The sequence below is a fragment of the Thermothelomyces thermophilus genome, chromosome 4 (genome assembly GCF_000226095.1).
Source record: "Thermothelomyces thermophilus ATCC 42464 chromosome 4, complete sequence".
Lineage (NCBI taxonomy): Eukaryota > Fungi > Ascomycota > Sordariomycetes > Sordariales > Chaetomiaceae > Thermothelomyces > Thermothelomyces thermophilus.
Window position 1 is genome coordinate 2015253 of NC_016475.1, and position 25259 is coordinate 2040511.

Here is a 25259-nt window from a genome sequence, read left to right on the forward strand (position 1 = left end):
CGCCCACACCTCAATCTTTGGAGTTGCTTACCAGCCCCAGACCGTCGCACCGATTAAGCTCGCCTTCGGAAGCGTCTCTCGGTAATCTGTGTACTGTGGTAACCTCTCTGGAACTTCGCGTTAAGCGGAATCGCGAGGTGGCCGACATGAAAGATTACGCAGATCTCACCTTCTCCGCACTGCACTTGCTTTGTGCGCATTTGCCCGCTTCTTTTTTTCTTTTTCTTTTTCTTTTCCCTAGCCTTTTTCCCTTTTCTCTTTGTACTTTCCTCTTCTTTATGAACTGCACCCTGTGCTAGATGGCATTTGTCCGTGTTTCGACATACTATAATAACCGGCCCTCGAGCGAACTACGGACGTACTCGTCTACCTCCTCGACGACCCACCACCGATATCCTGTCCCAACCTGTAGCTCGCAACCTTGTCCCACTCGATCTTCTGCCTCGTGACGGGGAGCTGTCTCCGCAGCGCTTTGAAAGCGCCCTCGCTCAGGCTAGTGAAGCTCCGGTTCAGCTCTTCCTGGTACTTGCGCTCGCCTGCCGAAATCTCCTTGGCGATAGCCGCCCCGGTGCCGGACGGCACGGTCGCCGTCGCCGACTTGTTGGTCAGCAGCCGGACGTTGCCGTCCTCGTAGTAGTGCACGTCGACCTTGATGGATCCCTCCAGAGCGCTCGAGGCCGGGTTGAAGATGTAGAGCGAGCGCCACCGCCCGTTCCTGGGAGGTGTGGTTAGCATGGTAGAAGTCGTGGGGGGCGGGAGTGTTCTTGTTCCTCGGGCTCTCCGTACCAAAAGTTGTTCGGGCTGTACTTGTTCGCAACGATGATGATGGCAATCTTGGAGCCGTTTTCTATGGGGTAGGCGCCGTAGGCCGCGTTCGTGAAGTGCTCGTTAACGTAGGTCGATAGCCCCTTGAGGATCGATTTTCTGGCAACCCGCAGCATTAGCCGTGTATCCATCATGAGGTCCTCCTAACTCGGGAGGCCATACGCCAGATCCACACCGTCGCCCTCGGGCACGTAGCTCTCCACCGCGCTGGCCTTTTGTGTGATGTGGTCGAAAGCGAAGCTGCACGAGCTCTCGAGGTCGTAGTACCGACCGTTGCCCAGGGCACTGTGCGAGCTGATGATAACCGGCTGGCTACCCCCCGGAAGCTTGACTGTCGTAAACTGCTCCTCGTTATACTTTTGGAAGGCCGGGCCCAACTCGTTGACCAAGCCCGGGCTGGAGATGGTCAGGGCTTTGATGTCTGCGGCGGGGTCGGTCAGATGAAGCGGTTAGAACCGAGTGTGCGCGAACTACGTGCCTGCGACAACGTCCGAGAGCTGAGTCGATGCGAGTTAGTAAGTATTCTTGACTGCAGCCTCCGCCGAGGTCAAGAGATTGGGCGGCAAGCTCACCTCTCCCGGTGGAGCTCCCTCCACAAAGGAGGAAACGATGGCCTTGTGAGAAGACATTGCTTCTCAGGAATACGCTCAGGCCGGTATGAAATAAAGAAGTTCTCAGACACTTCCAACGGCGTAAGTTGCGCGGTACCTGATGGTGTCAGACCGGGCGTTTGTCGGTGGTGTCCGACGGGCGCGCAGCTGATGGAATTACGGAGCGTGTACGGAGTAGGGGAGGATGCGGGGCACAATGCGGGCCGCAGCCAGGAGTGCCAAGAACAGCGGGCAGGGGAGAGAGAAACCGCCCGAGTTTCATCTGATATCGAGCAGCTGTGTCCCGCTCAAAGGAAGCCCTGAACTCAACCTAAAATCGCCAAGCTTCAGACGATATAAGCGATTGCTTTATATTCAGTGACGACCATTTGCATTGCACACGGTGTCTTAACTATAAGCCTAATGCCAATTTCTGCCGAAAATGCGCCACTCCGCCCCGCCAACGCCACGCCTCTCTCTCAACGCGATCGATCGCTTTTACGCAGCGAACTGGCTTCGTCATATACCCTATCTTCGGAATAGGTTTAATACTCTAGGACTTTCTTGATGTTGTCATATATTCCTTAACAAGGTTAGCACGGCTCGTGAATCCAGCTGCGAAGAGAGAAAGAGAAAGAAAGGAAGAAAGAAGCAAAAAAAAAAAAAAAGAAAAGAAAAGAAAAGAAAAGAAAAACTTACTCGCAACGTCTGGTGCATTGAAGGCCTCATACATCAAGGGCGTATGTATGCTGAACCCGGCCACGCGAGCAACCGGGGCCTCTAGCCTGATGAAGGTATCCGGGTCTTCCTGGATTGCTGCAGCCACCTCAGCCCCGACGCCAGCATTGATCATGGCCTCGTGGACGACAAGACACCGCCCGGTCTTCCTGACGCTCTTGAAGACAGTCTCCTTGTCCCACGGGTAGATGGTCCGCAAGTCGATCAGTTCCACCGAGATGCCCAGGTCCCTCTCGGCCTGCTTGAGGGCGGCCTCGCACTTGTACAGCGGCTGACCATAGGAGACAATGGTGACGTCGGATCCTTCCTTGAGCACCTCGGCCTTGGACAGTGGCAGCGTGTAGGCGGCGGTGGGGACCTGCTCGACGGCGGCCCGGTACAGGATCTTGGGCTCCATGAACACGCAGGGGTCGTTGCTGCGGATGGCCGACAGCAGCAGCCCTTTGGCCTGGAGCGGCGACCGGGGCATGATGACCCGCAGACCGGGGATGTGTGTGAACAGGCTCTCGGGCGACTGCGAATGGTAGAGAGCGCCGTGGCCGACGCCGCCGCAGGGCATGCGCACCGTTAGCCCGCCCACGCTCCGGCCGCAGGCGCCGTCGCGGTAGCGGAACTTGGCCGCCTCATTGACCAGCTGGTCGAAGGCGGGGTAGACGTAGTCGGCGAACTGGATCTCGGCGACGGGCCGCATGCCCTCGGCGGCGACCCCGATGGCGAAGCCCACGATGCCCTGCTCGGTCAGCGGCGTGTTGAAGACGCGGTCGGCCCCGTACGTCTCGGCCAGCTTGCCGGTGCAGCGGAAGACGCCGCCAAAGGCCACGTCCTCGCCGAAGATCATGACCGACTCGTCCTCGGCGAGGGCGATCGAGAGCGCGTCGTTGATGGCCTGGAAGAGGTTCAGGCGCTTCGTCGTTCCATTGCGCACCTCTGGCGGCAGCTCGGGGTTGCTCAGGGCGGATTGTGATGTGTGAGACAGCAACGGGGTTGTCGAGTAGTCGATAGGTAGGTTCAGCCTCGCATTGGGCGGGTGAGTCGAGTACTGCCGCCGGCGTTGGGAGCAGACGAGCGCAGGGGCGGACGGGGAGAGAGGCGAACCACGCGCCAATGCCCTCGAGAGGGTGCGGAATGACGAATGCTTCATTGCCGATGGGGGAGTCGAGGTCTCCTTCTGCCAGTCTCTTTCACGGAGGGTCGCCGTGCATGGTTAGGAGCAAGTAGGCGTGAGATGCGGGTGGAAATGCGAAGATTGGGAGGTGGATGACGGCGGCGTCGGCTTGCGACGGCTTTGGGAGGTCCCTCCCCTTCCAGGGCAAATCGCGGGGCCCCGCAGCGCCCCGGGCCCCATCGAGCACCACTTCCAACCTCTATTCCACACACCCTAGGTAATTCATCGAACGCGCCCCATTGCCCGAGAGTTCTGACAGGGGCCGACGCCACGAATCGTCGATAGGTGTGGGATGAGTGCTTATAGAAGCGCTGGCAATCACTCGATGTGGTGTGACGGCATGTTACGTTAGTTCGTGTGACTATGCAGTGCCTCTAATTAGCGATGACGTCTGCAGCCCCTTCTTGGCGCGGTTCAATCCCACCGCCTTCGGTGGCCTTGACACCGTTGCCCTGCCAACAATCGCCCACGCTCTACTCTGCGAAGGATCGTGGCGCTGCGCCAACCCAACGTCGCAGATTCAGCAGGGCGACGATCTCAGCATTACGCAATACTTGATTCTGCATTTCAGATAGCCAACCACTTCATCATGAATTCCTAGGCTGCGAACCACGAGTCCCGCATTTTGTCGCAACACGGCTCGGAGAAGACAAAGGGAACAGAATAGTTAAGGGGAGAAGGTCATTTCATTTATTCTCAGAAACTAGTCAAGAAAGGGAAGAAAGGGGCAAGCACAACGACAAAAAAATGGCCCGCGACCCCCCCTCGGCAACCCGCCGCTCCAGATCCCGCCACCCGGACCCCGACCCCGACCCCGACCGGGACGGCTACCGCGAACAGCGCCGTCACAGACGCCACTCCTCCTCCGCCGCCGATGGATCCCAGCACCAGCGCCGCACGAAGCGCCGACCGACGAGCACGCCCCGCGCCGGCGTCGCCGGCGTCGCTGCCGAGTACCATGCCTCGGAAGAGGAGGGTGGGTCGTCCCCGTCGTCGCAGGTCCTCTCCGCGGCCGCGCTGGCGCGGCTGAACAGGGAGAACGCGGCCGCGGCGCGGGGCGGGGGCGGCGGAAGGAGAGGGGAGAGGGAGCGGGCGAGGGGGCGGGAGAGGCAAGGGATCGCAAGGGAGGCGGAAGCCGAGAGGGAGAGGGAACGGGAGCTGAGGAGGGAACGGCGGCGGGAACGGGAGAGAGAGCAGGAGCGGGAGAGGGCGAGGCGGAGGGAGCGGAGTCGGGGGTATGAGATTGTGGAAGTCTCGCCGACTAGGGGAAATTGGAAATCCGGAGACCGGGAAGCAGGAGGGACGAGGAGGAGGGTGGTGAGCGGGCCGGCGTTGGAAGAGGGGAGAAGCGGCGGCGGCGGCGGCGGCAGCAGCGGCGCCGGTGCTGGTGGGAAGGCGTGGGGGGGCCTGAGAGGCGGATGGAGGGGCAGCCAGGATAGCGTGACGTTGGAGAAGGAGGCGCTGTGGAAGGGGAAAAAGGTGCCGTGGTACCAGCAGAAAAAGAAGCTGTGTAAGTTGGTGGTATCTCCTGGGGGTAGTAGGGGAGGGGCGCTTTTGCTGACAAGCTCGTTAGGGATCCTCATTGGGGTCTGCTCCGTACTGCTCATCATCATCATCATCGTGGCAGCGGTGGTGGTGCCCAAGGCTGGCTCCGGGGAGGAAAAGCGCGATGATGAGAGCAGCGAGAGCAGCGACGGCAACCTCGCGGGGATATCACCAGACAGCATTCCAGAAGGGGCGCCCTCGTGGCTGAATCCCTTTGTCTGGCAGGACACAACCGACTTCAACCTCACCTACACCGACGAGATGGTGGGTGACCTGCCCGTCATGGGCCTCAACACGGACTGGGACGACTCGGCAAGGGCAAACGAGAACGTGCCGGCACTGGACGAACCATGGGGCGACTACGCAAAGCGGCCAGCAAGAGGCGTCAACATCGGGGGCTGGCTCTCGCTCGAGCCCTTCATCACCCCGTCGCTGTTCGAGTATGATTTACGCATGGGCATCGTCGACGAGTACACGCTCTGCAAGTACCTGGGCAGGAGATGCGAGAGCGTGCTCGAGAAGCACTACGCCACGTTTGTCACCGAGGACACGTTCCGGGAGATCCGGGACGCCGGGCTGGACCACGTCCGCATTCCCTTTTCCTACTGGGCCGTGCAGACGTACGAGGGCGACCCGTACCTCTTCCGCACGTCCTGGCGGTACCTGCTCCGAGCGATCGAGTGGTGCCGCCGTTACGGGCTGCGCGTCAACCTCGACCTGCACGGCCTCCCGGGCAGCCAGAACGGGTGGAACCACAGCGGCCGGCTGGGCGCCATCGGCTGGCTGAACGGCACCAACGGGGACGTCAACGCGCGGCGGTCGCTCGAGATCCACGACCGGCTGTCCAAGTTCTTCGCGCAGCCGCGGTACCGCAACATCATCAGCCACTACGGGCTGGCCAACGAGCCGCGGATGACGTTCCTCGACACCGGGAAGGTGCTCCAGTGGACGGCGGACGCGTACGCGCTGGTGCGGCGCAACGGCGTGTCGGACGCCGTCGTCGTCTTTGGCGACGGCTTCCGGGGACTGGGCAACTGGCAGGGCGAGCTGACGGGGCTGGACCGGGCGGCGCTCGACGTGCACCAGTACGTCATCTTCAACACGAACCAGATCGTCTTCAACCACAGCGAGAAGGTCCGGTACGCGTGCGAGGGCTGGACGGAGCAGACGCTCGAGAGCATGGACCGCGCCACCGGCTTCGGCCCGACGCTGATCGCCGAGTGGTCGCAGGCCGACACCGACTGCGCCCGGCACCTGACCAACGTCGGCTGGGGCAACCGCTGGACGGGCACGTACGTCACCCCCGACGGCGACGGCGACGTCACCACGCCGCGGTGCCCGACCATGGACAGCTCGTGCAGCTGCGACCAGGCCAACTCGCCGGCCAGCCAGTGGAGCGACCCGTACAAGCGCTTCCTGAAGCTCTTTGCCGAGGCGCAGATGTCGAGCTTCGAGAAGGGCTGGGGTTGGTTCTATTGGGTTTGGGATACCGAGGATGCGTGAGTCCCTCCCGCCCCTTATCCCCTCCTTTTCCTTTTCTCTTTTCTATTGTTTTTCTCTTTTGGTTTACGTAACCGCCTTCCTTTGCCCCATCGCAAAAAAAAAAAAAAGGTTTCTTTTTTTTTTTTTTTTTTTTTTTTTTTGCTGACCGTTTGGTTACCAACAGACCGCAGTGGAGCTACAAAAAGGGGCTCGCCGCGGGCGTCCTCCCGGCCAAGGCGTACGAGAGAGACTTTGACTGCGACCTGTCGAAGATTCCGAGCTTCTCGGACCTCCCAGAGTATTACTAGGGAGAAGGTTGGCTCTATCATTTTCCTTTTCGCGTGCGTGGTCGGCGTCTCGGAGTTAATGGGTTTTCGTTTTCTTTCTTTTGGGCTTACATAGTACAGTGGGGTCAGAAAAGTGTTTGCCCACTTCAACCCTGGTAATCCACTTCCAAATCAGCTCAACCAACTAACCCTCTTCAACTTCAACGACGGCTACGCCGACTTTTCCATCTTCAACCTCCTCTTCAATACTATAAGATGACTTCCAGACCAAAGACTATTTACCAGGAATTTACAGAAGCCCAGATATCTCTAGTTTACGGCCTCCATTTGGCTAGATTAAAAGGAGGTATAATTGCAGCCCGTACCAGCTTGTCAAAACGGACTATCAATTATACCATCTCGAAAGTTAAACACAACCTTACCAATAGAGCCAACAAGCCGTTCCAATCAAAGCCCAGATCTGGAAGACCTTGTAAGTTAGATGACCAAGCCGTCTAGTACCTTCTACGGTATATAAAAACTAATCAAATACATACCCTCAAATCACTTATACTAGGATACCCGGTTGAACTAACTCAAATATACCGACCAGATCTTTATACCACACTTCCTTCCTTTCTATAATAAGATAAGGTCAATATATAGCTCCGGGGTACAATTACAAGAGGATAGGGTAATATATTACCACGGAGGGCTTATTTAACTGTTAAAGAGGGCTACCAAGGTTTACTAACTTTCGGCTACTCTAGTGGCTACCACAGAGCCCAGACCTCAGTTCAATTGAAAATATCTGGCACTGGATGAAGATAAAAATCTCTGAAAGGTGGCATCAGATTAAGACAGTGGCTTAGATGGTTATAGTATTCCAGGAAGTCTGGAGCCAAATACCTGTTGAATTCCTGGTCTTTGGCTATAGGTATAGAGAAAAGGATAGATCATTTGGCTTAATGACAAGGTAGCCCTAATCAAGTACTGAAGTAGCCGTAGTTGTAATATCAATTTGGTAGTAGTTTGGCCCTGTTTTGCGTGTTCTGTATGTCTTTGAAGTTGGAGGGTGGAAAAAGTGGGTGGGCAAACACTTTTCTGACCCCACTGTACATACAACCGAGCTAGGGGAGAGTACGGATTAGTGTACGGATGTCGCTACCAAAAGAACTGGCTCACCGCCAAATTTGACCGGCAGAATGAATCCGCTAAAAGCAAGATAAAGTACAGTGGGGCAAAGCACTATAGCCACTAAAGCCTAGGTACTGTGGCCGATTGTTAGTGAAGATACCTTCTAAAACTTTAGCGACCTTGTATGGCTCGCGCGCAAAGGCGGTGAGCCAGTTCTTTTGGTAGCGACATCCGTACTGCATTTAGTTACACTACACTAGACATGGGTGGAGATAGCATGGATAGTGTGAGACATACATTGGGGGCCGTGGAGCCACACCTGGGTACATATAATCCGTATATCTACGGATTACGTCCGCCCCGGAGGGCAGTTTGTTCACAACATTTCAGAGGATGGAGGCAAGGGCCCGAGTACATACAACATGCACATACAGCACACGTATACATACACTGATATTGGGAATTGAAGTACAGTAATCCGTGCATAGCTATGAGATAACACTCAGTACCTTTTCTTTCTACTGCCCATTTAGACGAACACTGGCTGCGCACAGAACCGTGAAGTTTCAAGACGGGCTCCCGTCACTCGGGCCGCTCCTCGTGGCATCGGCCCGAACACAGCGGAAATGCCACAGGTCGCAAGTGTTCTCGGTAGTGTAGTCAGCCGTTTGCCGCCTTTCCCTCCCCTTTCCAAAAAGGGCAGCAGCCTTGTTTCGAGTGGCTCAGCTCCGACGCCATCTCGGCGAACTACACAGTATGTGCTAAGAGGAAACTCACCCAACGGATGGAGGAAGCTGCAGCAGCTCATGGATGCAGGGTCGCGAGAGAGGTTCTTTGGTTTTTTGCACACGTTTGGGACAGGAATCTGCAGTCTCTCTCCCGTGTGGATGATGACTTCGTACTGCATGCCCAGTACGGATAAGAGTAAGGTAAATGCCGGTAAATGCGCATTACTAAAAGGTTGCTCCGGGGATAAAGGCTGGCAGCCCACATTTAACACCGAGCTAGTGGATGGCACTAACGTGAATGCCCTAACCTGCCTCCTTCCTTTCCTCGTCAGGCAGGCAGGCAAAAAGGCACTCGAATGGGGCACGAATGCCTAAGACCGAGTGTTCTCCGGATGCTCCTCTTCTTTCGTGAGATCATGGCTTCACCGCAAATCTACACTGCTACTCCCAGTATCCGTACGCAGTATGGGTACGGCGGTATACACAGTGGAAGTGCCTGAAAATGATGTGCCGTCGGGAGCGGGGATCCTGACCCGACATTCTCCGCCTTCCCCGTCATCTTCAGGAAAGCCAGCCTCGTGCACTCCATGTTTCTCACTGCCGGGGGCCATTGGTCATTGCTCGCATAATACGGACTAAGCGACGTCGGCTGGGTTCGTGTGAGGAACGTGCGAGGAAATTGCGATTCATGATGGGCTGTTGAGTGTTGGAAGGTCCTTTTTTCTGATGAGTCATGTTGAATTGCTGGGGGGAAAATGGTTTTCCCTCTGCCGTTGATTGCGTTTCGAAACGCTCTCGAGCACACCGGTTCCATGAGCCACTTGCCCAGCTGGGTTCAGTCAATGGTTAGTGTTGTGTAGTTGCCGCTGGACAAAGCCGCATCCGCCCGCGCGCGCCGCCTAAAATTATTACCGTTGCATCGGCGCAGAGAAACGGGATGGGTGGCCCCGGGGCGGGTTGGAGGTGCCCCACGACAGGGGATGGATCCGTCGGATCTCGACGTTCTCGGGTCCCCTTCAGTCATCCGCGCTCGGAGATCGAGACAAGGGGAATGTGGCCGAAAAAGGCCGTTAATAATAAACGTCATGGAGCCCGCCCTCCTTCGAGTCTCCCTCTTCCAACGTCGCGGCTTTTTGTTGTGTTGTGTCCCACAGCCGACGAACACTACCGGCGTCGGTGACGCTGTTTGTTTCTTAGGGAGCCACTCGATCGTGGCGAATCGTCGAAGTAGTGACCACCACTACTAGGTGATGCGCATAGCTTTGACGCACCCCTTTGGATCACTTCGACCACCTATCTCGGCGTGAGATGACCCGAGCTCGCCCGAACTGCCTTCGGCCGTGACTTTTCCTTGACTTGGGAACCCCTGCGACGAAAAGGAAAGTAGGAAAACGACAACGAACAAGGAGCAGCAACAGCAGCACCAACAACACCAGCAGCAATGGACGAAAAAGAAGAGAGCGAGGCCAGGTCGGGCCGCGATCCCAGCCGCTCCGACGCGGAAGTGGGAGAAGAAGAAGGAACCGAGACGGCCACAGAAAGCCAGACAGTAGTAACCGCGGCGACACCTCCCTCGATAGACGACACGGAAAAGGGGCTCCTCAGCAGCACCACTTCCTCGTCCCATCCCAACCCCCATGAGCCCATCCGCACGGCGGTGCCGGCAGCCGCAACAACGCCGACAACAGAAGCAGCAGCAGCAGCACCAGCACCAGCAGCCCGTCCAAAGTCCCCCCCGTCTCCCGCGGCGGGCCGGCGCCTCAGCGACGAGACCGTCGCGACTCTCCGGCGCGAGCGCTCCCACAACGGCTGGGGTTGCGACGGCGACGTCGAAGCGGGCGGGGCTACTGCCACCGAAAGCGACGGAGGCGAGAAGGGACTGCCGCAGACGCAGACGCAGACGCAGAAGCAGCAGCAGCAGCAGCAGCAGGGCGAGGGGGAGGGGTCCGAGCAGGAGGAGAAGGACCCCTTCGAGGTCGGCTGGGACGGCGGCGACAGCGACCCGATGTGCCCGCGCAGCTTTGCTACCTGGCGCAAGTGGCTGATCATCATCATCACGAGCGTCGGGTCCTTTTGCGTGTAAGTTCTTACCCTTTATTTTTTTTTTTCCCTGCTGCCTCTGTGTCTGTCTCGTCATATCTTGGGTGCCTGTATGATGGTGGGTAAAGGGAAGAGGAGGAGAAAAAGGGGGGAGGGGGCAATCATTCTTGGTTTCTCGGTCGGATATTGATGGGGATTGTCTGCGCAAACAGGACGAACGCGTCGGCATCGTATACGGCAACCTACGCCCAGATGGACGCCGAGTTCGGCAACTCACGGCTGGTGGCCACGCTGGGGCTCTCGTTCTTCGTGCTGGGCATCGCGCTGGGGCCGTTCTGGTCGCCCCTCGCCGAGTTCTACGGCCGGCGGCCGATCTACCTCTGCTCCTTTGCCGGCTTCATCATCTGGCTGATCCCGTCGGCCGTGGCCAAGAACATCGAGACCATGATCGTCGCCCGCTTCTTCCAGGGCCTGGCCGGAAGCGCGTTCCTGTCCGTCTCGGGCGGCACCGTCGGCGACCTCTTCACGCGCGACACCATGCTGGCGCCCATGTCCGTCTTCGCGCTCGCCCCTTTTGTTGGTCCCTCGCTCGGACCGCTCGTCGGCGGCCTGATCAACATGTATACCAACTGGCGCTGGACCCATTATGTGTTGCTCATCTGGGCCGGCGTGCTGTTGCTTACCATTGCCCTGTTCGTCCCGGAGACGTACCGTGAGTGCTCTTTTTTCTTGATATCTCTGATTGACGCCTCGAGTGGTGGTGGTGGTAATGGTGGTGGTGGTGGAGGTGGTGCTCCGATGCTGACGCTGACGCGTGGTGGTAGATCCGGTGCTGCTCAAGAGAAAGGCAGAAGAACTCCGCAAGTCGACCGGCGACCAGAGGTGGCGCGCCCCTATCGAGAAGATGACCAGGTCTGTCTCCAGGACGGTGGCCTACTCCTTGCTCCGGCCCTTCCAGATCCTCTTCTTTGAGCCCATGGCCCTGATCCTCAACATCTACACCGCCATCCTCCTCGGCATGCTCTATCTCTTCTTCGGCGCCTTCCCCCTCATCTTCCGCACCAACCACGGCTTCAACCTGTGGCAGGTCGGCCTGACTTTTATGGGCCTTTTGGTTGCCATGATCACCGCTTGTCTGAGCACACCTTTCTGGTCCAGACTCCGGCAAAACATGGTGGCCAAGCGGCACAAGGAGACAGGCGTGCTCAAGACCGAGCCAGAGGACCAGTTGCCGCCCGTCATAGTTGGTGCGCCGCTGATTACCGGAGGCCTGTTCTGGTTCGGCTTCACCACGTACCCCGAGGTACATTGGATCGTGCCCATCATCGGTTCTGGCGTGTTTGGTCTAGGGTAAGTGCAATACATAGTAGTTTCCCGGCCCCTAGGTTTACATATCATTTTCCTACTTCTCTTCCCTATTATAACCCCCCCCCCTTTTTTTTTTTTTTTTTTTTTTTTTGTTTTGCTTCGGCTGTCACCTTGCCTTGGTATAACGGGCGTGATGAGGGTAAGCGGACTGCGGGAGCACCGAATCAGGAGGGTGATGCAGTATGCGTAACCGGATGATCTCCGATTCACCCCGGACGCCGATCCCCTCTTACGCGTCGACCCTGTCACTCCCTGTTTTGGTCATGACTTGCTCGGAATGTTCCGGAGACTCCGTGTCCCTGGTTTGGTGTTGTGACATAACATGTCCGTCCGTGGCTAGTTTGCGAAGCCTCATGCGGATACCCGTCGCTAACCCCGGCTTGTTTACGCAGGGTGTCGCTCGCCTTTACGGGGGTCTTCTCTTTTCTGGTGAGTGTAACCCCTCCTCTTCCGAGAGGCACAGATGCGCCCACGGCCACACGGGATCATCATGACCCGGTGTAGAGGCGTTGGGTGGAAAACGACTATGGGTGTCTACAGTACTGACACGAGCCCCCCCCTTTCCCCCGGGCGGTCCAGGTCGACGCATATCCGCGGTACGCAGCCAGCGCCCTGGCATCTAATGCCCTGGTGCGATGTGTCTTTGCAGGTAAGCTCTACCCTTGGCTCGACGGAGGTTTCGTATCTCCGCTGGGCCTCGCAACCGGTTTGGCCCATTCGCCCGGACACGTCCGCTGATACTGCTCAGCCGCGTTCCCTCTCTTTGGTATCCAGATGTACGAGGCCCTTGGGTATCAGTGGGCTACCGCACTCGTCGGTTTTGTGACTCTGGCGCTCATGCCATTTCCCTACATCTTTTATCGATATGGCAAACGGATACGATCAAGAAGCAGGTATGCGACCACCACATGACGCGGCGGCCCCCGGTATATCGAGGCGGAGATGGGCTAGGGACAAGAGGGAGGGGAGGAAGATGGGGAAGGAAAAAAGAAGGTGCGGGATAAGAGAGGTGACATTTTGGTTTCACGCGGGTTTGAAACCATCCCCCTGAACGTCACCGGCGTGTTCAAGGGTTGCAGCTGGGCTTGGCTGTGATCTGCCGCGATCACGCTTGGCAGAGGGGGCCCTTCGACAGCAGATCTGACCCCCCGGGGGAGCCAGCCATGTTCTATCGGCGGCATGGCGTCAGTGGCTGACCTCGCCAGTCACTCTGAGACGACACACCCTTGTCTACCAGCTCAGTTGGGGGCAGATTTCCTATTGTCGGTGGCACACAAACACCGCCTAATGGTCCCTGTCTCACTCGACGGAGCTGGAGGGCAACCTCCTTGGGCTCTGGTATACTAGCGTATACATATGCTGAAATGGAGACTGCCCACTACCGCAGTGAAACAGTATACGGAGTACGCTGAGTGAATCTTGGAACAGGGGATCAAGAAGGAAAGGATGGTGGACCGGCCGGGCATCAGCTAACGGAACTTTGATCTGGCGTCTATTGACCAACCACACTGCATAGTTGGACACAAGTCGGCATTGCCGCTGTCTTAAGGGTTAAGGGTGGTGACCATTGGGGGGATGGTGGACGACGTTGACAGAGGGGCGTGGCAGAACAGGGCAGGGGGTCACCCAGCAACAACATGCCCACCCGGAGCACGGCGAATCCAGCCGGCTATTGGCGCAGATCATGACTTAGAAAATGGGGTCGAGGTAGAGATCGAGGCTGAACCGCAGAGTACGGAGTACTGCCCACCGTAGACCTGGGTGACGTGACCTTTCAGATATGGTGTAGTATTGTATGATGGGGTAATAGAGAGTGCAGATGACGAGACGAGGATCCAGGACGGAGAACTGTAGCAGCAGCATAACCTGGGAACTACACACGGTATCGCCAAGGGCCTGTGTGTGTCCATAGCGGTCTCCCTCCCTCCCTCCCTCTCTCTCGCGGCCCGAGTGCCCAGAGTCCCCAGAGTCCCGACGTTCCGGACGACTTCTAGTGCCCAGATGAAGTTTGAAGCCAGAGTTACGGGGTTGCCTCGGTTGGCAGGGCACGGACCGAGGGCTGAGGTCTTGGTGTGCTTAGCCCCAAGAGAGAAGTACGGATCCGTACAGTATCCGCACCTTAACGGATAGCTACACTGCACTTCGAGATGAAATCGAGTAAGGAAAAAAATGAACCAAAAAAGGGTACTCATCCTGAAAGTCCATGATGGTAATTCTGAGACAGGAGCCCAAGGCTGTGTCCGGGCTGATTGGTATTTTGGGCCTGACAAGTTCAGACTGGCAGAATACTTGCAAGACTGAAAAGTTGGAACCGAAGACACCCCCGAGCTCGGCTGGTGTAACTGGAGGTCAGGTAAGAGTGTGGAAGGATTCCATGCGCAGTACACTATGTAGTGTAAGGTACGCAGATACGTACGCAGCTGGGCGGTGTGCTGAGCACGCGGGTATGTTGTACTCTGTAGTGTATTGTACACTGCGTCCCGCATACGGGCGATCCTGTTTCTCGATAACCGCGAATGGAACCTCGAATTGTTGCTGATGGGAATCCGGGTGGCCGGTGGCGCTCTGCGAACCGTGCGACTACCACATGCGATCGATGAGAGAGTCCGCCGGGTAACTTCCGTTTCCGTACCCGGTTTCTGGCAAAGCACCTACAGCGTAGCGACGGGGTCACCAATTAGGAGACAGTTCCCCGGTGTGTGAGGACCACCATCTCCACTTCAGCTGCATCCGACGGAGGAATGTCGTGGGTTCGACCGTTGCGAGCGATCTCGACTTGCAAACTGAAGAATTCTTCACCGTTGTTGTGATGCGATGAACTCCTGGTCCCTGGGTCTTGGGTCCTGGGTGCGCAAGGGTCACTAGAAAGAAAAGCCCCGCAGCTGACGGAAAAGAGGAAAAGAGTTGCTGGCTCCGCATCCCTAGTCTGCTCGCCCACCTTGCGGCTTTGCGGACGAGTCATCACCATCCACACAGAACGCCGCTGCAAAACCATCGCGGAATGGACCAGGAAAGAGCGAACGCCATAGCCCAAAATTCACGCCCATCCGTCGTGCCCGTTGCTCGCTCCACAACTGCCATGCAAACACGACTGAAAAAGCCCTGTCGACTGCGCTTTTAGAGCACAGCAGGCAACAGGCAGCTAGCTGTCTGTCCGGATTTTCCCCCTCCGCCTCGTTTGCTTCACCTTCGGCCATCACACCTGGCTTCCTTTTTTGTCCCTCTTTCGACTTTTCTAGACGAAAGAAACCTCCGACTCTTTAGCTCCGGGGCGGCGCGACGACTGCTTCTCGGAAAACGGCTGCCAAGAGCGCGACGAGCAGGAGCATCGAGGACGAGGAGGAAACGACGGGCCGGAAGCGGCATAGGAGGCAAACCGCGGGGATGTGCCAGGTAGTCAGCGAGATACAAACCGCAACTTGGATTCGGACGCGCAGATTGCTCAGCGACACCGACCCATCGCAAAAGCCACCCGTTTCGACGCCCCGCATCCGCGCCAATTGACCTTTTGCCTATCTACAGACCCTTACCCCTCCTTCGCTTCCCACTCTTACCGACGCCGCGCGCTGCGGACTCGCCCAACCATACCGGTGACGGATAGGTGCAGCTTGAATGCCCTACGATCCACCCGTACGCCGCCCACTCGCCAGCGCCAGAGAATTTCCCCTGGACTGCATCCGTGCTTTATCCGCCGCCGCCGCCGACGCCGCCGCTGCCGCGGGACAAAAGGGACTGTCGACGAAGCCGCGCGCATTACCCATCTCAGCGAACGGTCTAGCGCCCCTGGACTTGTCCCGGACGGTGGCGCTCCCGTCGCACAAGAACATCTTCGGCTTATATCTCCGAGCCAATTGACAGCATCTTCGCGAGAGCCGCCGAGAATACGAGACTGCCGTCTGTCGCTGTGTATCCGGTCTCGTCAGCTGGCACCTGCTACTAGCCCCTTCCCCACCTCTCAGCCCGGACCGACGATCTACACTTCTTCTTGCGGGAGGTCACAGCGAAGAGCAGCAGTCCAGTAAGCCACAGCGAACTGTCGATGCATTATCCAGCCTCGCGGGACCAATCCGCATCTGGTCGTTGCCACCCACGACGCGTTTGATTAGAATTCTAAATCCGCGGGGGGGCCCTTCATCATCTGCTCGACGTAGCGTACCCGTCCGTCAACATTCTGGGATCTCTTGCTTTCCGTTGTCCTTCTTCAGTCACCTGCCAAGCTGGTGCCACCACAGTGATAGTACCGCAAGAGCTTTCAACGTTAGTCCTCCGCTATCCCTCTTCCAACCCAACCCCGAGTGTGCGTTGGCTTGGGTGTTCCTGCGTCACCGTGCTGTTCTTTTTTTGGAGCCACATATAAGCCAGGACGCGATGGCGGAAGACAACGGGAATACCGTGCGTGAGGCTTCGGGCGCCATGTCCGAGAGTGAAAACGAGTACGAAGAGACGGAGCAGCTCGTCAAAGACGAGGACGAGAAGATGTCCGACCAAAGGCTAGCCTCGGAAGGTGCCGATACCAGCGGTGAGGCCAAGAAGAAGTTTGACCCCAAAGATCCCCTGCGGCCTCGCAGGAAAAAGGCTAGGCGCGCTTGCTTCGCATGCCAGAGAGCTCACCTAACTTGCGGTAAGCTCCCTTCCTCTCCCCGTAGTCTCTCCATAAACCTATTCCGAAGAGACCCCTTTTTGCCTCTTATCGCGGGCTTCCTCTTTTCTCCCCTACATGCCTACCCCCCAGCAGGGGCTGGGCTAGCCGGGCTGCAAGTACTTGGCTGACTGACTTGTTGCTCTAGGGGATGAAAGGCCGTGCCAGCGCTGTATCAAGAGAGGGTTGATGGATAGTTGCCAGGATGGCGTCCGGAAAAAGGCCAAGTATCTCCACGACGCGCCCCCTGAGGCGTTGAGACCGGTGCTGGGCCCAAATTACAACCCGAACCCAACACCATCACGGCAGAATGGCCATCGGAATTCGACCGTCTCGAACTCCGAGACGTCATCCAACCAGGGCACCTTCTTCTCGCAGTCCACCGCCACCCAGTTTCCCATGTTTTCCGCCTCTCAAACCCCAATAGGAAGCATGTCGGAGAGCCTCCCGTTCGCAAGCCAACAGTCTCCCGTATCCCCGTCCTTCCAGGCATCAGGAAACCAGCAAATAAGCGGCATGACCGTGCCCCAGGTATCGAGCCCCATGGCGAACTTCGGCGCATTGCCCTTTGATCCGAGCGATCCGAACATCTTTAACTTCAATCTCGAGGGACTTAACTTTGGCAGTCAATATGGTGCCATGGAGTTCGGCATGCTCGGGCACATGTCGTCGGGCGCTGCCGAGACGCCTCCGCAAGACAACAACACCATGCCGCGGTCGGCGAGCGGCAGCCTCAGCTTTGGGCCTGGGGTCTTTGGGAACGGTGTTAATCAAGTGTACGAGGGCAGTGTCTTGGAAGGGTTCCTCGGCCTCGACGCGAATCACAACGGCGTCTACTCGCAGGGTAACCTGCAACATGGCCTGCCCCACGCATACGCGATCGCCGCAGGCCCTACGAGCGTTCAGAGCCCAAGCACCGACACCAACAGCCCGCAGCCGACTCCCCTCGGCTTTGAAGGTTCCCCCACGACGACGACCTACTCGTCGGCGCCCGCAAACAAGTCGGCGAACCAGCGGTCCGCCACGAGACAGTCAAACGCCCTGTCGAAACTCGGGCAGCAATCAATCCTGGGAAAACGCCAGCGGGACCCCTCGTTCATCTACGATTCCGTCAAGGAGCCGTTCGGTTACGTTGCGAGCTTCCACAAGCTCTTCGGCCTCATTCAGAGCCGGTTTTCGGCGGCACACACGTCGCGCATTGCCAAATCGCTGGCCAGCATCCGGCCGTCTCTGATGGCATCCACAAGAAACCTGACGAGGCAGGACCTTGTCTTCATGGAGAAGTACTTCCAGCGGTCGCTATTCGAGTACGAGGAGTTCATGCACCAATGTTCCAGCCCCACGCTCGCCTGCAGACGGACGGGAGAAGTGGCAGGCGTGAACAAGGAGTTTACCGCGCTCACAGGATGGACAAAAGATGTGCTGCTCGGAAAAGAGCCGAACCGAAACGTCAACCTGGGCGGTTCCGCCGCGGCCAGCTCCAATGCCAAGGGACGAGTCGGTCTCGCCACCCCGCGCCTCAAGAGCCTGAACACGGAAAGCCTCGGCTCGGCAGACGGACCACAACCCGTGTTTCTCGCAGAATTGATGGACCATGACAGCGTCGTCGAGTTCTACGAGGATTACTCCCAGTTGGCTTTTAACGACAGCCGAGGGCACAAGACGCGCAAGTGCCGGCTCCTCAAGTACCGCCCGCCGGAGAAAGAGGACGGCGCGACCGAGGGCAACGCCGACGAGCCGACGCCGCAGAAAGATCCTCGGAGTAGTATCCTGAGCAACCGCGTGGCCAAGATCGACGGCGAGCACGGAATATCGAGGCTCGAGCGCGACGGCAAGCTCGAGTGCAGCTACACATGGACCATCAAGCGTGACATGTTTGACATGCCTATGTTGTTTGTCATTAATGTACGTATCCTTTTGATTCATTTCCATCTTTACCCTCGGGATCGGGAACCGCCGAACAGTGCTAATTTCCTCGCAGTTCCTGCCGTGCTATTACCGCAGCAACAATCAGCTAGCCGTATGAGGGGAGCATGTGGACTTTCAACACGGGATATAAAAAAAAAGGAGATGCGACATGGGACACTGACGGTTATCAGGCCGGGCGTTTAAGCGGATGCGTTACTGACTTTCTGTCTACTTTTTTTTTTTCACTCCTTGTTCATGGAGTTATATTTTCTGGGGTCTGCCGAGGCAGCTGGTGAAAATTGAACGAGGATTCATTATTCCTTCCCATCATGAGAATCGCTTAGCTGGTTTAGATGGCTCCGTCTATTTCCGCAGAAACTCGCAGCAACCCCGTCTAACAACACGCCGGACCCAAGTACGACTTCCAGCCTCCCCCTTTTTACTCCCCCTTCCCTTCCACCAATTCACTCGGGCGTATCAACCAGTCACAGTCCAGCGTCCCCCTGAGCACCTTGGCCCCGCCGACGCCTTCCCCGGCCCCGTCCCCGGCCCCGTTCCCGGGCAGGTCGACCTCGACGTCTAACCCGCTGGGCGCCCAGGCCTCCCGCGCCAGGCTGCGCTTGGCGACGTCGCAGTCGAAGTTGATGTCGGCGATGAGCGCGTCCAGGCCGCCGTAGTCCTTCTCGTCGCGGATGAAGCCGGTGATGAGCAGGCGCATCTCGACGCCGTAGAAGTCGGCGCTGAAGCCGTGCAGCACGTGCACCTCGGCCGACCGCACCGTGTTCTTGTAGAAGGGGTTGTACCCGATCGACATCACCATCGGGTACACCGTGAAGCCGTTGCGGCCCCGCAGTCGCGGTCCCTTCTTACCCGTCACAGAGCCATTTAGTCCTTCTTCTTCTTCTTCTTCTTCTTGTTGTTGTTGTTGTTGCTGATCCTGGTGTTGGTGTTGCTGTTGTTCTTGTTGTGTGGAGGCGGAGGACGCCGCGGATGATGGTGAAGATGATTGTTGCGACGACGACGAGGAGGAGGAGGAGGAGGTAGAGGAGGAGGATGCTGAGGCCGAGGCTGATGATGGCTCAGACGGCTGCGACGAGGGCGTGGGGACGTAATCCGGGTGAGAGGGCGGCAGGCGCAGGGACGCCCAGCCAAAGTAGACGCCGGACGGGGTCGACGAGATCCATGGGGTCTTGGTGTCGTCCACGGGCAGGTTGGCGGTCGGGATGCCGAGCTCCTTGGAGCCGCGGCCGAACCCGCTTATTACGAGGCCGGACATCTGGAGAGGGTAGGGGGCCTCCGGGCCTGAGGGGTCGCCGACGACGGCCGGGCGGTTAGGGGTCGGTGCTGCCATCGCGGCTGCTTTTTTTTTGTTTCGCCGCTGGGGATGATACGGCCTGGGTTTGTGCGACTGCGTAGATAAATGTTTTTTGGGGGGGACCACGAGCACGGAGTGAGTCAGGGACGAGGTGATTCTTCGGGGCTGAAGAAGCGCCGACACACTCCGGGGGCGGAATCGGAATGGAAACGGGGTGAATTCCTTCGATGGCGGGGTAACTAGTGGGGTTCAGAGCTTACCGCAGTCGCGAACTATATTCCACTGCGTATGCTGGGGACCGCAGGGTACGCTAACCATTCTTGTCAGGGAAAGGGTCCGGAGATAAGATAAAGTTCGGCTTGTGTAGATGTATGGCACGGATTCCACGGGTCTTAGATTTGATGTCCCGAGGTGTCAGACCCAGCCTGATGTGAATATACCTGTATAGTACGGGTTCAATTTGGGTTTGAACAACGTCAGAATGCGAGATTGGTTTCAAGTTGGATCGGTGGTACCGCCCATGGCGTTCCCCTGCTATTATCAGTACTGAATTGTACTGTACTATGAGAATATGTAGGTACATACATACATACATCCACCAAGCACTGCATTAACGTCCCCGTCGAACCTAAGCGTCGAACCTCTCTTCTCACTACTCTCCCCCCCCCGGTTGTCTTTCGCGGTCTCCACTAATTCTTCCACTCGGTCCGCCCCAGCCTGACAATGTCGCTCTGCTCCAGCACCCAGACCTTCTCGGGCGCCTTGCCTTCCTCCGCAATCTTTGCAGCGTGCACGGCAGCCCTCGCGATGACCTCGCTCTCCTGCGCCCACCAGTCATACCCCTTGCTCGGTCCGAACCACCGCCCCAACGCCCGCGCCGCGCCGACCAGGAGCGGTCCTCCCTGATGCGGCACCTCCCGGTCGGCAATGATGAGCCCCGGCCGGAGGATGATGGCTGTCTCGAACCCGAGCTCCCTGATCGTGCTCTCGACGCCCCTCTTCATCTTGCTGTACGGCAGCATGCGGGCGACCAGCCCTCCCGTCCCCGCGCTCGACACGAACACGAAGCGGCGCACGCCGGCCTCCTTGGCGGCCCGCGCCAGCTCCACGTTCAGGTCGTGGTCGATCTTCCACTGGTTTGCGATGCCGCCCGCCTGGGCGCGCGTCGTGCCGAGCGACGAGAAGACGGTGGACGGGACCGGCTGGATGGCCTTGAGCCTGGCGGCCCACTGGGTGGTGTCGGCCTCGACGGTGGCCTGCAGGGTCGGCCCGGTGGACTTGGGCGCGCGCCGCGAGATGGTGTGCACCGCGGTGACGGCGCTGTCGCCGAGCAGGGTCGAGAGAATATGCGAGCCGACGGCACCCGTGCCGCCAAAAAGTAGAGTTGACGTCATGGTGCTATTGCTCTAGGTGGGTAAGGTAATATTATAGCTTTGCTGACACACTCTTGGTTTCTTTTTTTTTTTTTTTTTGTTCGTTGGCCGTCAAAAGGCGAGTCGAACAATAAGCTGTGTGTTAATGTTTCACGTCGGAAGATGTATGTACGCAAGAATTCGGTGCCTGCGACCTATGTGTATCGTACGGAGTTCATTAATCAAAGTGACGTCTTTTCGAATGCCTGTGGAAACAGGAAGCACAAAAGAAGCCGATTGGGTTCGTGCTGCTGTCCCTCGGCGTCGGAATCAAGCCGATTTCCGCAGTCTCCGCAGGACCAATCTATCATATGCCCCTCTGCTGTACATACTGTGCAAGTACAATCCGTACTCCGTACTGTAACCTTATCGCAGATATGGCGCGCTGAAAGATTCGCCTCTTGATGTCGTCATTGGGCCCCTGAAACGACGAACTTGCCTGGCTGCTCAGGTCAGTCGGTTCGCTTCGGCAAAGGAGCCCACGATATGATCATTGCTTTGTTTACTCTTCCTCCACATCCATTTGCAAACAGTTTCGCTTCTTGTTGGGAGCTATTAAAGGCTCTTTTTGCTGTGTTATCAAGTAGCTTGAATCATGCTGCCGCAGGCCGGAGGAGATCACCGCGATAACCCTAACCCTCCTATTCTGTTGCCCAGGAACGCCAGGGAAAAAAAAATGATTTTGGCCCAAATTCAACGACCCCTCCATCTTCCATGGTCCCGTCGTTGAATGCTGCCCACCTTCCCGCCAACGAACCTTTTGAGAGTCGCATTCCTCCCACAGCAGACCTCCAGAACAACTCAACCATGGCCAACACATCTCTCCCCGATCCGGGTACGCAATTTTCTCCCCCTTTCTTCTGAAGAATAACACCTTCCGCGCTAACCATGACTTCGCCCCAAAGCCACTTGCCAATCCACCTTCGAGCAAGGCGTCGCCCTCTCGCTGCACCTCTGGGAAGCCCTCACCCTCGCCGTGCAGAACAACTGGGGCGGGCCGGACTCGGCCGACAAGCGCGACTGGTTCGCGGGCGCCATCGTCGACCTCTTCCCGGACGTCTCCAAGCTCACCCCCGCGCAGCTGCAACAAAAGACGGCACAGCAACAACAGCAACAACAACGACAACAACAACAACAACAACCACCACAACAACAACATGGCGGGCAGCAGGATGGCGCGAGCACCGAGGAGCCCGATCAGGAAGACGTTGAGACTGTCCTGCTCCAGGTCATGCTCGACGAGTTCGAGGTCAACGTGGACGACGACTCGGCGTTCGAAGTAGCCGAGCAGGTGGTGCGGCTGCGCGGCGAGTGTCTTCGGGGCAAGTTTGACGGCGTGGAGGCGCTGCGGCGGCGGTGGGAGAGCCGCAAGGGGAACAAGGTCGTGTTCAAGAAGGCCGAGGACCAGGATGACGAGACGGATTGGGATTCGGATGACGACGGCGCCGACGGCGACGAGGATGAGGATGTCGAGATGGACGATGCGCCGCCTGTGGCTGCCCCACCGCGGAGGGAGAGACAGGAGCCCGAGGTGGACGAGGACGGGTTTACCAAGGTTACAAGGAAGAAGAGGTAGAGAGCCCCAGGGGGGGGGGGGGGGTTGAAGCGGGGATGTTCAGAGCGGCATAAGGGGGTTGCGCAGAGCCGTGGTTGTGATTCGAGCGGGCCGGCATATTGGGTAGTTGACTACCTATGTACGGTACGAGAACCCAGGTCCTCTGAGAAGGTTGAATGACCAAGGAAGAAAAGAAGAGCCGATCCAACTCCGGCAGACCAGCCTGGGAAAAAAAAAGAGAACCACGCCTCCTCCGTCTCCTTATTTCCGAACGCCGGAGACACAGCACTTCACTCCCAATCCTCCTCGTCGCTGTCGTCGTCGACCTTGCGCGCCTCCTTCGGGCTGCTGGGCGCCTGGCTGGGAACACCAGACGTGGCTCCCACAACGTCGTAGCTGGCATCACTGCCCGCCTGCGACTTCTCATCGTTGGACTTCCGGGGCTCGGACGGTTTCAAAAGGCCCTGGTCTGGAGCTGGGGCTGGCGGCTGGATGGTGCCTGACGATCCTGTCGAGCGAGGCCGGTTTGGTGCCGCAGAAGCATCACTTGAGCCATCCTCAGTCTCGTCGTCCGAGTCCTCGTCCCAGCCAACCTCTTCTTCGGCCGCAGCAGCTGTTTGCCAACCGTTAGCATAGACCAGGCCAAAACCAAAATAAAAGATGCTTCTGCGTACCCTTGAGCAGATCTTTCCTCCGCGCCTCGGCTGTCTCAATGCCGTGTCTGAAGAAGTAGTACCGCCTCCAGAAATCCGCATATGGAACCTTGTCGGGCACAAGTTTCTCCATTGTCGCCCTCAATTCAAGATACTTTTCTAGATCGCTGCTGATATCCGCCGTCTTCTTGTCAACGTCAAAATCCTTCGCCCAAGCCTCGAACTCGGCTCCGGTGCCGTCCTTGGTGAAGCGCTCGGGAGAGGTGTGGATGACGTGCAGCTGCGCGTCGAAGCGCGACGTGTGGATGACCCTCTTGCCGTGCGCATCCTTGCTCTCAAACAGCACCGTGCTGCCCTGGTTGTCCGCCTCGTCGCCGGCCGGAGGCGCAATCGTGATGGCGTCGCGGAAGAAGTCTCGCAGGTTGGACCCGAACCTGAGCAGCGCCTCGTCTGCGGCGTCCTCGGCCCTCTGCAGGTCCTTCAGCCGCTTCGCTGCTTCCCCGCGCAGCCGGGAGAGCACCGTCTCCGACTCCTTGAGCGCGTCCTCCGAGGAGATATTCCTGCTCGCTGTGGTCGGCGTCGTCTCGTTGTTGTCACCTGTTTCCCTGGACGCTTGGTCCGCCGACGACCCTGCGGCGAATGGGGATGTGTTCAGGGACAAGTTTCGCGTGTGGTTGATGATTGATTGGCGCAGATCGGTGAGGCCGCGCGTGGCATCCTGGCCGACGGCGGAAAGCTCCTGCTGCGCTCCGCGGTAGACGGATTCACCCTGGGAAAGGATAATGAGCATGACGGCCGCCGTGCTATCATCGTTGGGGGGGCCGGGTGAAAGGGGGGGTGGTGGAGGAGACACACCTGCTTCACGACAGTCCCGAGGAAGCCCCCAATCCGGGCGCCCCAAGGGCTGGAGGAAAAGGCTCGATACGCATCTTGCAAGTCGGCATTTAAGCTTGTTTGCGCGGCCGGCTTCTTGTCCGCTGACGGCGAGTCGCTGTGCTCCTCTGGGAAGTTCGATTCCTGGATGTGGTCGTATGCAATGTCCATGACGACGGAGCTTTAGATCCTGACTAGCTCTTCAAACTTCGTCCGCGCACTCGGGTTCTCGAGTCCTCGAGCTCGTCCGTCCGACGCGGTGGAGCACACGTATGCAGAGCGGTGCCAGTAACACTCGGCTCTGTAGAGGTTCGATTTAGGTTGGACAAGGCTGATGGCATCATTTCGGAACTCCTGCCGCGGTTGCGGAGATGCAGCAGCGGGGTCCGCTTCGCGAACGAGAGGGCACGGACCATGACTACTAAGTACTAGTAGCGTGGCTGCCAGCCAGCCGGGGAAGCGCCCGCCCTCTTGGCCTGCATCCCAACTTCCCCTTGGTCTCAACTTTAAAAAGTTCCAATGATACTGACACCTCTGTAGACTCCCGCTACAGTATGCGTCAGACTCGGTTCAAGGTACCTGTACTGTACGTAAGGATATGGAGGCCAGCTCAGTTTGGTAGTGGAGTCTTGTTGAACGAACATAAGCAAGTTTATGACTTTTCCAGGACTGCATAGTCCCGGTTTTCTTACGTTGTACTTGTGTAGCGGGAGGTGACTCGCGGTTCAATGCGGTCTTATTAACTATTTACGTGTTCCCCATATGAGTCTGACTCAGCGCCAAGGTAGTGTAGATCAAACGGCGTGGGGGGGACGAAGAGTTTACTAGTAGGTAGTGTCCGAAGTACACGACCTTGTAGTGTAATGTCAAGTGTATCAAGACTACTAAGATTACCTAGGTACCTACCTCGCTTACCTGAACGGAACATGTACTGTACAACACCCTGCACAACTCAATGCAGAAAGAGGGCTTTTCCGGCCTCTTTTTCGGCCTCTGGGGCGTCCTTGACCGCAGGTAGCC

At 57.8% G+C, this 25259-nt stretch overlaps 9 protein-coding genes across 9 annotated transcripts; 4 read left to right on the forward strand and 5 right to left on the reverse strand.

Moving 5' to 3' along the window:
- Positions 1-366: 366 nt before the first annotated feature.
- MYCTH_2063277 (uncharacterized protein) lies at positions 367-1454 on the reverse strand (the record flags this gene model as incomplete). The annotated part of the gene is made up of 5 exons (XM_003664041.1): positions 367-715; positions 787-924; positions 988-1246; positions 1297-1303; positions 1398-1454. The coding sequence occupies 5 exons, from the start codon at positions 1452-1454 to the stop codon at positions 367-369; spliced, it is 810 nt and encodes a 269-aa protein (XP_003664089.1).
- Positions 1455-1620: 166 nt separating this feature from the next.
- On the reverse strand, positions 1621-3653 carry MYCTH_2306503 (uncharacterized protein). Its single transcript, XM_003664042.1, has 2 exons — positions 2115-3653; positions 1621-1998 (listed from the first exon to the last, which is right to left on the reverse strand). The coding sequence occupies exons 1-2, from the start codon at positions 3292-3294 to the stop codon at positions 1961-1963; spliced, it is 1218 nt and encodes a 405-aa protein (XP_003664090.1). The 5' UTR covers positions 3295-3653; the 3' UTR covers positions 1621-1960.
- A 412-nt stretch (positions 3654-4065) lies between these two features.
- MYCTH_82558 (glycoside hydrolase family 5 protein) lies at positions 4066-6864 on the forward strand (the record flags this gene model as incomplete). The annotated part of the gene is made up of 3 exons (XM_003664043.1): positions 4066-4828; positions 4892-6362; positions 6530-6864. The coding sequence occupies 3 exons, from the start codon at positions 4066-4068 to the stop codon at positions 6651-6653; spliced, it is 2358 nt and encodes a 785-aa protein (XP_003664091.1). The 3' UTR covers positions 6654-6864.
- Positions 6865-9500: 2636 nt separating this feature from the next.
- Positions 9501-11936, forward strand: MYCTH_2306507 (uncharacterized protein). The gene is made up of 3 exons (XM_003664044.1): positions 9501-10555; positions 10729-11228; positions 11341-11936. Exons 1-3 carry the CDS (start codon positions 9918-9920, stop codon positions 11868-11870), a joined length of 1668 nt encoding a protein of 555 aa, XP_003664092.1. The 5' UTR covers positions 9501-9917; the 3' UTR covers positions 11871-11936.
- Positions 11937-15996: 4060 nt separating this feature from the next.
- MYCTH_2306512 (uncharacterized protein) lies at positions 15997-18710 on the forward strand. Its single transcript, XM_003664045.1, has 3 exons — positions 15997-16505; positions 16672-18428; positions 18505-18710. Exons 1-3 carry the CDS (start codon positions 16253-16255, stop codon positions 18547-18549), a joined length of 2055 nt encoding a protein of 684 aa, XP_003664093.1. The 5' UTR covers positions 15997-16252; the 3' UTR covers positions 18550-18710.
- Positions 18711-18870: 160 nt separating this feature from the next.
- Positions 18871-19782, reverse strand: MYCTH_53055 (uncharacterized protein; the record flags this gene model as incomplete). Its single annotated transcript, XM_003664046.1, has 2 exons — positions 18871-19368; positions 19540-19782. 2 exons carry the CDS (start codon positions 19780-19782, stop codon positions 18871-18873), a joined length of 741 nt encoding a protein of 246 aa, XP_003664094.1.
- Positions 19783-20104: 322 nt separating this feature from the next.
- On the reverse strand, positions 20105-21396 carry MYCTH_2306514 (uncharacterized protein). Its single transcript, XM_003664047.1, has one exon. It carries the CDS (start codon positions 21138-21140, stop codon positions 20436-20438), a length of 705 nt encoding a protein of 234 aa, XP_003664095.1. The 5' UTR covers positions 21141-21396; the 3' UTR covers positions 20105-20435.
- Position 21397: 1 nt separating this feature from the next.
- Positions 21398-22748, forward strand: MYCTH_2306516 (uncharacterized protein). The gene has a single exon (XM_003664048.1). The coding sequence runs from the start codon at positions 22390-22392 to the stop codon at positions 22732-22734; it is 345 nt and encodes a 114-aa protein (XP_003664096.1). The 5' UTR covers positions 21398-22389; the 3' UTR covers positions 22735-22748.
- Position 22749: 1 nt separating this feature from the next.
- Positions 22750-25020, reverse strand: MYCTH_2306518 (uncharacterized protein). Its single transcript, XM_003664049.1, has 3 exons — positions 24222-25020; positions 23388-24135; positions 22750-23326 (listed from the first exon to the last, which is right to left on the reverse strand). The coding sequence occupies exons 1-3, from the start codon at positions 24408-24410 to the stop codon at positions 23004-23006; spliced, it is 1260 nt and encodes a 419-aa protein (XP_003664097.1). The 5' UTR covers positions 24411-25020; the 3' UTR covers positions 22750-23003.
- Positions 25021-25259: the final 239 nt, after the last annotated feature.

Bases quoted from the DNA above. Each gene is read 5' to 3' on its own strand.
- MYCTH_2306512 (XM_003664045.1), top strand. From the start codon at position 16,253: ATGGCGGAAGACAACGGGAATACCGTGCGTGAGGCTTCGGGCGCCATG. The intron at 16,506-16,671 runs GTAAGCTCCCTT...TTGTTGCTCTAG, and splicing joins GAGAGCTCACCTAACTTGCG to GGGATGAAAGGCCGTGCCAG. The intron at 18,429-18,504 runs GTACGTATCCTT...ATTTCCTCGCAG, and splicing joins CTATGTTGTTTGTCATTAAT to TTCCTGCCGTGCTATTACCG.
- MYCTH_2306516 (XM_003664048.1), top strand. From the start codon at position 22,390: ATGCTCGACGAGTTCGAGGTCAACGTGGACGACGACTCGGCGTTCGAA.
- MYCTH_2306518 (XM_003664049.1), bottom strand. From the start codon at position 24,410: ATGGACATTGCATACGACCACATCCAGGAATCGAACTTCCCAGAGGAG. The intron at 24,136-24,221 runs GTGTGTCTCCTC...ATCCTTTCCCAG, and splicing joins TCGGGACTGTCGTGAAGCAG to GGTGAATCCGTCTACCGCGG. The intron at 23,327-23,387 runs GTACGCAGAAGC...GTTGGCAAACAG, and splicing joins GAGGAAAGATCTGCTCAAGG to CTGCTGCGGCCGAAGAAGAG.
- MYCTH_2306507 (XM_003664044.1), top strand. From the start codon at position 9,918: ATGGACGAAAAAGAAGAGAGCGAGGCCAGGTCGGGCCGCGATCCCAGC. The intron at 10,556-10,728 runs GTAAGTTCTTAC...CTGCGCAAACAG, and splicing joins AGCGTCGGGTCCTTTTGCGT to GACGAACGCGTCGGCATCGT. The intron at 11,229-11,340 runs GTGAGTGCTCTT...GCGTGGTGGTAG, and splicing joins GTTCGTCCCGGAGACGTACC to ATCCGGTGCTGCTCAAGAGA.
- MYCTH_2306503 (XM_003664042.1), bottom strand. From the start codon at position 3,294: ATGAAGCATTCGTCATTCCGCACCCTCTCGAGGGCATTGGCGCGTGGT. The intron at 1,999-2,114 runs GTAAGTTTTTCT...AACCTTGTTAAG, and splicing joins CAATGCACCAGACGTTGCGA to GAATATATGACAACATCAAG.
- MYCTH_2306514 (XM_003664047.1), bottom strand. From the start codon at position 21,140: ATGACGTCAACTCTACTTTTTGGCGGCACGGGTGCCGTCGGCTCGCAT.